Raw genomic sequence first — 10,347 nt, 5'->3', positions numbered from 1 at the left:
TTGTTTCTGGGCTTTCTGGCTGGCTTGTGATGGGGGCACATCTCCCTGAAACAACACCCCATAGAGTCCAACAGTCAGTCAGTGGTGGTGTGGATAACGCAAAGCCAGTCAGAGGAAACCTTCCTAGTGAGGCCGAGAGGCTATGCCTCCGTTTCCTGGCTTTATTTTCCCGCTCACTTTGCCTCCCACCTTCCACATAAAAAGCTGGCATGAAGTATAGTCTCCACACACCAGCCCCAAAAATCCAGAGAGTTCCTATTACGTTCAGAAAATAGAACCTGGGACAGAACTTCCTCTCACCAGTGTTTGACTTCCCTTTCTTGATGGGAAGTGTTCTTAGCCGCAACTTCTACCCCGCAGAGACTGTAAACTGTCTCATACTCACACCCTTGTGGAGGCGTGACTGTTGCCGGGAGGGGTGTCCCTTCTCTAGAGGGGAAACTCAGGAGTGGGCGAAGGCCCATGCCAGGCTCTGGTCTGCAGATAGAGAGGCATAACATCTGAGTATCATTGAGGTATCATGTAAACTAGAAGACCGGGGAACACTGAGGAGGATCTTTCATGCAGAAAGGGGGGCTTAGTTGTCTTCAAACTTGAGAGGCCTATGTAGGCAAAGACTGCAGCATCCAAGCCCCAAGGTGCAGCAGGCTCGTCCGTCTGTGTGTATGCAGTCCTTGAGACACCTTCTTGTGGCTACTGGGCTTCTGGTCATCCATCCATCTGTGAGAGATTGTGGTGTTTTCACAGAATGGGACACAGCCTTGGCAATATAGCTGAGGTCCAGTCTAGCTTTCCAATCTATATATGGCTTCACACCCTCCCCAGGCAATTAGCATGCCTGCCACATCCTCCAGGCCACTCCTTGGGTTACTATTGCCCCGCTAAGTTCCCTGAAGAGACAGCCAGCTGGTCACCAAGAATCGTCAGGAGAGAATTTCCACAGTGACATGAGTGTTCCACTCCTTCTTTTTCTATGCCAGGGGGACTAGGGCACGAGGAGTTGGGGAAAACTGAAGAAAGGGCTGTCGAAGGCACTAAAACCACATTCACATTAACACCGGTCAAAGCTCCCTGCTTCCTGCCATTGGTGACTCCCAGTGGCAGCCTGGCTCCTTCCCACCTGTCCTGAATCACCAATGGCAGAGCCATACTTTTTCCAGACCCCAAAGACTGTCCCCAAAACATGGCCTAGAGGGATTCTGTGGCCCAGCAAGCAAGGTATTGCACTACGGCGAGGCCATGGAGCCTGGGGATCAGTTCTTCTGGGCCCTCATCTGGCTGTGCTGCAGATTCACTATGTGACCCTGGCAAGTCGCCTCTGAGCCTTGGAGTCGGTTATTTCAGCACCAGCTCTGGGGTAGAAAGGAAAGGAAAGACCCAGGAATAGCCATGGCTACCCAGAGCTCCCTTGAGCAAGCACAGCCTCTAAGACATTGTATCAGAGGGTCCAAACCACGCCTTCTTATAAGAAAGCAGCAGAAGCCTCTGGAATGAGTGAGTCTCTGCTCAGGGAAAGTATTGCATGCCAGGCTCTCTCCCATTCTACCCAACCCAACTGCAAGCCAGGATTGAACTATCCTTGTCCCACCTCCTTAGATGTCCGCTTTTCCTGCTGCCCTTTGTAAGCGCATGAAGCCCTTACTGTAATTTTTATTCCATTCTCCAGCTATTAGCTTGTCTCGGAGACATTATTTCCTGATTACATAGAAAATTAGACCATGTGCCTTTAGATTATTAAGTCTACCTTTAGTTCATGTCTCTGCATCCTGGACAATTGAGAAGAATTTGGAACACTATATCTATATGTAACCCTCCCACCTACCTGGACTTTAGTAATACATACATAAATATGTAGATATTTGAAACATATCTAACATCTATATTGAACCCCATTTTAGAATGTCATCCTTGTTGTTTCATTGATCTGAACCAGCAGGTCACTCTTCAGGGACAGGTCCTGAGAGAAAGGACCAGGGGATCAGAAAACAAAGAAGACAGGAAAGTGGACTCAGGCGGTCTTGTCCAAGCTGGGTCTCAGGCCAAGCAAGTTTCTGAAGAACTACGGTGTCTTCTGTATGATTAAGGGGAGAAACGGGACAAAATTAGCAGAAGGCCTTCTCTGTGTGCCAAAAGGGGCCTATTTCTACGAGTGGTCATGCTTTCCCTCCCCTGGGTATCCTGAGATACCTTGGAGAGCTGCCATTACCTATGACTTCCTTAACCAACCCCCGACAGCTGAAAGGAACCCCGTAATCTAGGAGCTCTCTGCCCAGCAGCCCTCTGCCTTCAGACGGGAGAGGAAGGGTGTCAAGGGGCTGGAATAGTAAAGGCTGGGAGCTCTGAGGCCCAGGACACCCCAATATCAAGAGGAGGGAATAGTAAAGGCTGGGAGCACTGAGGCCCAGGACACCCCAATATCAAGTGGAGGGAATAGTAAAGGCTGGGTGTACTGAGGCCCAGGACACCCCAATATCAAGAGGAAGGAATAGTAAAGGCTGGGTGTACTGAGGCCCAGGACACCCCACTGTCAAGAGGACCCTCCTAGAGGGTACCAGTTTCGCAAGTCTGGCAGTGGGTTCCTCTTCTGTCATGGAAAATGACACTTTCATTTCTTTCCTAGAGGGAAAACGGAAGAGCCATAGGACAGATGCTCTGACAACGCATTCCTGAACTGTAGAAGAGCCCGCCCAGGCCTTGCCACAGCCCAGTCCCTTCCCTGCAGAGAGAGCACACAGCTGCAGAGACTTACCCCAGCAGTAAGGTAGGTGGAGGTCAGAGGAACTGGGACTACCAGGGAGGCCTTGTGGGGCTAAGGGGAGGACTCCCGGCCAGAACCAGCATTCCTGTTTGTCAGTCATGGTGGGCAGTAGAGGTCTGAGTTTCTGTTCTCCCAGATCCACTGGGATCCAAGACAAACAGGTCAGCCTCTGCAGATGTGTTGCTGGGCAGAGAGCAGGCTCCCACTAGCTCTGACTGCTCAGTAATGCAGAGAGAGATCTCACAGGGCCTTGCTTATTAACAGTACCCATGGGTCACAGTGTTGGTTTCTAAAGGATGAACGCTATACTCCCAGCAGGCCTGAGAGCTCTGGTACACAGCCCTCAATCCTGGGCCCTGCCTCAGGAAGAAGTGTTCTTCGGGGCCAGAAGGCAGTGGCCAGAGGTGTGTGTCTGCCTGCTAGGGAATGAATATCCTCAGGGGACTTGGTTCTACTGCCGGTTAGGTCCCCACTGACATACTACATTCATAAAGCAACAGAGCAAAGGGTGGCAATCTAGCATAGGCTCCCTATTCCACAGACTTTAGGAAGCAAGCTGCCATCTATAGTTGATTGAATATCATCCATTATATGTGATGTTGCCTTACCTTGTTCCTGGCAGATGTGCCCCCAGACATTTGCTGTGGCCAAGTGCTCTCTGGACTACATGGCGAGTCACACTCTGCCACTGGGAGACCTTAGGGAGACAAGAGAGGAGATTGAGGAAGACAAGAGCCTTCAGAACTCTGGGGGTGGGAATGCAGATGTGTGTGAGGGGGTAGGGGTTGGCTGAGTACCCTTGTGACCGATGTTAGAGGACACAGATAAGGTCATCTTCTCTAGAGAAGAAAGTATTTGAATTGGGCCTTGGGAAATGAGCAATGTTTTCACACACAGTCTAGGATGGTACAATCATTCTTAGCAGAAAAAAAAAAAAAACAGTACTGCAGACCAAAGCCAAGCACTAGAGAAGGTATATAATTGTTATTGAGCCCCGCTCAGCCCTTGGTTCCTGTTGAAATTAGTGGCAAATCTGGGGTTTTGTGAGGTGTGTAGATGTGACAGAGTCTGTCCTTCAAAACCAGGCAGGAACAAAGCCGAGCATAGGATGGTCCCTCCCATGTGTGCCCATCCGACACTGAAGGACAAGTTCCTGGAGGTGGAGTTGTGGGACCTTATGTGCATTTCTCGGAGGCCCTGAGGGGTCTCCACTGAGCCAGCTTCCCTCTGCCCAGTCTCCACCAGGATCTGCCTTCTGCCCGGATGTTCAGGAGACATGGTGTCTGGCCCATTGGTAGCACCAAGCAGGTGCTTGCTATGTTCAGGACCCCTTTATGTTGCTCTGTACCTCCTTATCTGGAAGCACCATATCTTCCCCCTCAAGAGCGGTGCCTCCAAGAGTGAAGGCTGTCTCCTTTTGCTTCACCACAGCACCCGGGCTGACACCTGGTTCAAAAAGGGCTCTGCGAGGCTTTGTTTGTTTGTGCCTGCCAGACACAAGGAAGCCGCACGTCTGCTTCCCTGTTCCTCAGACACAGAGACAAACTGTCTCCGGTGATGTGCAGACTCTCAGATTCCAACCTGTAAGCTAGTAAGGTTTATCCCATGCCATGCCTAGAAGGATAGGCATGCCTTTATTACAAAATAGTACAACCCAGAGAGGACGGGCGATGTGTCCTGTCCTGCTGTGAAGAAGCAGAGTTCTGACACTAATGTCAACCTCCACTCCGTCCTGGCTTGGGCAGAATGACTGTTTCCATTTAGCCGTGGTCCTCATTGGCAAGATGTGGTCCCAGGACCCCCAAGGTGAGCAGTTTATCTGGGCTCAGAAAGCCACAGAGGTGAGTGTGTCTTTGTCATATTCTCCCCAGGATCTCATCCATGGAGAGGACCCTCACCGTCCTGCAAGTGAGCCTGTACCACTCCACGCCAGGCCAAGGTGCTTTTGCCAAAGTCCCACTACAGCTGCTGCATGATACCAGTCGGTTGTTGGTGGGACGAGGGAAGGACACCCACATCCAGCTGCAGCTGCCCCAGCTGTCCCGACACCATTTGTCCTTGGAGCCCTACCTGGAGAAAGGCAGCACTCTGCTAGCCTTCTGCCTCAAGGTACTGTCCCGCAAGAGCTGTGTGTGGGTCAACGGGCTGCCACTGAGGTACCTGGAGCAGGTCCCCCTCAGCACAGTCAACAGAATCTCCTTCTCCGGCATCCAGATGGTAGTCCGCAGAGAGGGGGGCAACTCCCTTGAGGCCTTTGTCTGCTACTTCCGGTTCAGCTCCTCACCCCTGATTTACAGACCCCAGGCCCAGGAGACTGACGAATGGGAAAACGTTGTGAAGAAAGAGACTCCTCCTGTTTGTGGGGAGGCAACTCATGGTCTCTTGGGGTCTCCCCATGGCTCTTCCTGGACTCAGACAGCGGTTTCCAGCCAAGCCCCGGAGGAAGAACAGAAATAAAACTCCAGAGGGAGCCCCCAGACACTGCACCCTGCCTGTCCTGCTAGCTGAGAGCAAGCCTTGCTAAAACAGGGTTTGAAATATTTGAGCTACAGCATGCGAGGTTGATGCACAAAGTTGACATACAAGGCCTGATGGTCGCCCCACTCATAGAGAACTGATTCTGTAAACTTTGAGCAGCCCATGGGTGGAGAAGTACCCTTCACGGCTCTGGGTAATGGGAACTTCATATACTTTTAGAGGCCCTGAGGGATTCTGGGAGTCTCCCCTACCCCCCACCCCACCCCACACACACCATTTCCTCCCTTGTCTGGCTAGGAGTTACTTTATGTTGCTCATTTTACATGCTGCTGAAGAACAGAAGCATAGGGTCACAACAGGAATGCAAGGACACGTGGAGAGATGACATTTGGGGTAGCTCGGGGTTGCCTTCAGCTTTCAAATACCCACAGGCACTCGGGGCTTAGGAAAGCCTGTGTTTAATAAACTGAAAGTATTTCATTAAGCTGGCATACTCAGTAGGATTCCCTGATGGGCCACATGTATGCCATGTTGTAGTGTGGAGCTGGGAGGGGGGGACCTGGAAGAGGTGTGAGAGGAAATTGGGAAGGTAGGTAGGAGTTTCTGGGAAGGCTGTAAGCAGAGCTCAGAGCTTCCAGGAGGGGAGCTAGAAGCCACAGGACTGTTTGACTATTTCTTCCCCTCGTCCTCCTCGTCCTCCTCCTCCTCCTCTGTCACGTATGAAGACGGTGCTCTTCTTAACTGTGATTTATTCAGGACCTTAGAATAATCTTCTCACCCTTTTGTTATCTCTCGTAACCTCTCGCAACCTCTCGCCCCGGGGAAAAGCCAGTCTACAGCTTAAATAACCTCTGGGTAGCCAACCCCAGCAAGCCACGTGGGAAACGCAGATAGGTCCAGAAACGCAGAAGCAAGCTAGATCTTAGCATTAGTCATATATGGAATTGTTACACATCTGAGAGCATTCACCGTTGGAAAGGTGGAAGGTGGGAATCAGCGCTACCTGTAAGGCATGACATCACGCAGCTCTCTATACTCCTCCTCCTTCTCCTCCTCCTCCTCTTCTTCTTCTTCCTTCTCTTCTCCCATTCTCTGTCATTTTTGGACCAAGGCCTTTGCTCACCAGAGGGCAAAGATCTTCAGGGAAAGACGGTTTCCTGGAGAAGTAGGCTCTTTCAGAACTAATTCCATGATTGGAAGGCAAGGCTGTGTCTGAAGTCCACCAAGTTATCCACTTAGAGTAAACCAGACGCCTGCTGGGCTTATCTTCCCTGTGGGGTTAGGGGTGGGGTAGTTCAGGAGCCCAGCAGGCAAGGGTTGGAGAATTTTCTCAGTGAGAAGGGAGCAGAGGGCTAGCAGCTGCTTGTCACTTAGAAACACATTGACTTTTGGGAGGGCAGGAGAGTCCTTCAGACTCGGGTAACCGCCATAAGCCCACACTTTGCCAGAGAGCACCCAAAACACTGAAGGCACAGTGCTCCCCACAACCAGACTCACAGCCCCAGCATCTGTGACACCTCTGTCACGCCCCATTCATTCCCTACATCTCTGTGCCCAAGGCAGACACAGGAAGGCTCATCGCTGCTCTCTGGCCCCCAGCTTCTTCCCCATAGGGAAAATACCACGAGACAAGACCTACTCGCATCAAGGCTTGGGAAGTTCCTTCTCCAACAAATTATGAATTGAGTACCCTCAGACCACAGACATAAGATGGAGGAGAGCATGGTCTACCTGGGAGGATGCTGGCTAGGCTGTGAATGGCCCCCAAGACTCCCAAAGCAGTTCCTTCCCTCATTTTGATGAACTTGCGCCAAACACCCACCTCATACCAAACATGTTTCAAGTCTCAGGATCCAGGAATAAACAAAGCCAAATAAAATCTGCCTTCCTGCAGCTTGCTCTTCCTCGGGAGAGATAAGCAATGGGAACAAATGACTTAATTATTTTATCTCAGTTCATAGATACCACACTGAAAAGTGGCTAAAGGAGGACAGGCCAGGCACAGGGAGGGGAAATGCCAGGAAACATCTGGCTCATTTCACAAAGTCTCCTCGGAAATGTTCCTTCCTCCTCCTCTTTCTCGTTTTCTTACTCTTTTTTCTCTTGAGTTTTATTATTTTTGTAGACGAAGTCTCACTGTGAGTCTCAGAGTAGCCTTGAGCTCGCTACCCCGCATCTGTCTCCCGAGGCATCAGCCACAAGCGTACACCTGGCTTGTGCTAAGTGTTCAAGACAGCAAACTCTGTTAGACCTCCCTCCTCTGGCAAAACACAAACTCAAACCATCAGATTCAGGCCCCCATTCCCCCCACCACTTGAGATTTCAAGGTTGACTTCAAGACCCTGGTCTGTGGATTTGACAACACTGCCACTTCTCTTGCCTACACAGGCTCCTTCTAACCATCTCTTATGAATGCTCTAAACCTCCCCGCTTCCAGCAGGGCAACCTGTGTGGCCACGGGTGTAAGCACATGGAGGCATATGAACATGCAGACATGCAAACACCTATATGCACAAAACACAGGTCGTTTCGAGCTCTCTGGGCGATTCACGCTGCTCACTTGGACCTGTGACTCCTACAAAAGAGTCACCGTAGAAGGAAAATGGGGCACTGGCTGTACAGTTGTCTGTGGCACACAGTAAGCGTTCAGGAGGGTCGGTTCGCAATGGCCAGTGCAATGGAACAAACTAAGCGTGTGTGGTCCTGTGGGCTCAGTTGTGTGTACACATATGCTGCAAATGCACCTGCCATATGTAGAGGATCGCTTATGATCAGATGGATGTCAGATCACTGCAGTCCCACAGATGACGTCTGGAAATTCCAAGGTCATTCCCTGCCCTGCCTGTTGAAGCTGTTTAATCCTCACGGGTACTGCTAATGCACATCTTTCCCAAGCCGACACTATCTGCTCAGGACTGTGGGATGTTGCTCTCCCAGGGGCTGGGATGGGGCTGGACAGAGGATGTGAGGCCAACAGCGATAAAGGTCCGAGGTAAACCTGCAGACACCAGCACTCAGAGGCCCACAGTGGAAGAAGCTAAGCAGCCAGCGAGGTCAAGAAGACCAGAGAGCCTGGGAGGATGAGACAGAGTTGTCAGTCCTTTCCCTGCCTCAAACAGAACACGGCAGTGTTTCCTTTCTCTTCCTCCTTAAGCCTTTGGACCTCAACTCAACTGGAATCTGAGCTTTGGGATTTTGTATGGTGACTGGTGGCTGTCGTGGTGAAGAAGAGACGGTGTCCTGTCGCCAGCACTGGTGGCTGTCATGGCAAAGGAGAGATGATGCCCTCTTGCCAGCACTTCTAGTCTCTGATAGAGGTGCAAGAGGGCAGGCTCCTCCAGAAGACCCTGAGAACAGCTCTGAGCAATGCCAGTCATGGATCAGCTGACTAGACTGAGTCCAGGCCAGTCACCTACCAAATCTCCTCTCTCTGCTTCCTGTCCCAGGCACACACCAGCAATACCCACCTTGCTATGCCAGCCTGTCATCTACACACACCAGTCCTGCTTGAAGTCATAGTGTACCAAGAGGCCACCCTGTTAGAGGTCTGGACAGGACAGTTCTTAACCTGAAAGAATACTTGTTGGTAGACGAAGGAGCAGCAGTCAGTTCTGCCAATGGGACACTGAGGGAGCACCAGCGGGGCACCGAGGGAGCATCAGTGGGTCACCAAGGGAGCACCAGCAGGACACCCAGGGAGCACCAACGGGCCACTGAGGAAGCATCAGCAGGGCACTGAGAGAACATCAGTGGGGCACCAAGCGAGCCCTAGCAGGGCACCAAGCAAGTATCAGCAGGGCACTGAGGGAGCACCAGCGGGACACCAAGGGAGCATCAGCAGGGCACTGAGGGAGCACCAGCGGGACACCAAGGGAACAGCAGTAAGACATCAAGGGAACAGTTGCTCCATAAATGTGGAAAGGAAGCTTTAGTTGAGGGGTCTGGTTTCAGGCCTCCCAGTGACTGACTGACCAGTAGAGCTGAGGACCTGGACAGAGAATCATTTCTACAATGACCCACCGCACCACCAGGCCGCCATCAACCACGAGATGTCAGAAACAAGCAAGCTTCACTGAGTGTGGCCGGTTCCTCACTACCTCTGCTGCCCAGAAACCAGCGCGAGCTGGGACACCTGCCTCCTACTCCATCCATTGGCCTCTGGGTCACAGTCAGCTGCCCCAGCCCTTCCATCTAGCCAAGATCTGGGGGAGGGGCTAAACCAATGATTTCAATGAACTTGGTTTACGTTGCGGGACTCTGATTCCTCTTACCTTTAACGTGAACTCACAGGTGGATTAAAGTGAAATAAAACCTACCATTTGAGCTACATTTTCAGCTTATTGGAAACATGCACTGCCTCCTTGTGACTGGGCCGTGAGAAGGAAAGTTATTATCCTCCTCTAGAGTTTGTAAATGCTTTATGGCCGAGGCATTAATCCTGCTGGGGTGGGTGATGGAGGAAAAGATTGTTCCCACTTACCTTTGCTTCCCAATCACATGCTCCGGCGGGAACGGAGCATCCCAAGTGAGCAATGGAGCGCCAGGTGAGCCCCGGCAGCGGAGTGCAATTACGTTCTTCTTTAGGCATGGGAACTGCAAGGGCATTAAAGTGCCATTTGGCGAGGGAGCTTGTTCCATCCTCTGGAGAGCACACAACTCACCCGTCCTCACCCCAGCCTCGCCCTGGATCTTCTAGTATTTATTTCCAGGAGAAAAATGGCCTCCATCCCCATGACTGCATCGTAGAAGGGGCGCTTGCTGAGAAGGGCACAGCTCTAGTCATTTGGGAGCAAGAAGGAGCCAGAGAAAGGGCAGCGTGGAGTCACGATCACATCCATGCAGGAATGAAGGAGTCACCATGTGGACCTGGCCCTAGAGAAACGGAATTCTTCTCCCCCATCATTTCCCTAATCCCTCTGTATACTATCAACACAGAGAAGCCCCCAGCCCCAGGCTTGGAGTCCGGCTTCCTAACTCCTGGAAGGAAGCCTGGCTAAGGTGTCTGCTTTCTTTTAAAGCTATGGAGTCAAGGGCTGGAGGAGTCTTCAGGGAAACAGAGGCTGACCTGAGAAACCAGGACGCAGCCAGGCAGAGACCTGACATTTCTGGGG

General features: G+C 51.6%; 1 protein-coding gene across 1 annotated transcript; it reads left to right on the top strand.

Annotated features, from left to right (window-relative positions):
- Positions 1-2,603: 2,603 nt before the first annotated feature.
- Positions 2,604-9,565, top strand: Tifab (TIFA inhibitor). The gene is made up of 2 exons (XM_048447723.3): positions 2,604-2,761; positions 4,630-9,565. Exon 2 carries the CDS (start codon positions 4,640-4,642, stop codon positions 5,213-5,215), a length of 576 nt encoding a protein of 191 aa, XP_048303680.1. The 5' UTR covers positions 2,604-2,761; positions 4,630-4,639; the 3' UTR covers positions 5,216-9,565.
- Positions 9,566-10,347: the final 782 nt, after the last annotated feature.

This window comes from Myodes glareolus, chromosome 14 (genome assembly GCF_982192425.1).
Source record: "Myodes glareolus chromosome 14, mMyoGla1.1, whole genome shotgun sequence".
NCBI classification, from domain to species: Eukaryota; Metazoa; Chordata; class Mammalia; order Rodentia; family Cricetidae; genus Myodes; species Myodes glareolus.
This window is presented reverse-complemented; position numbering and strand designations above follow the sequence as displayed.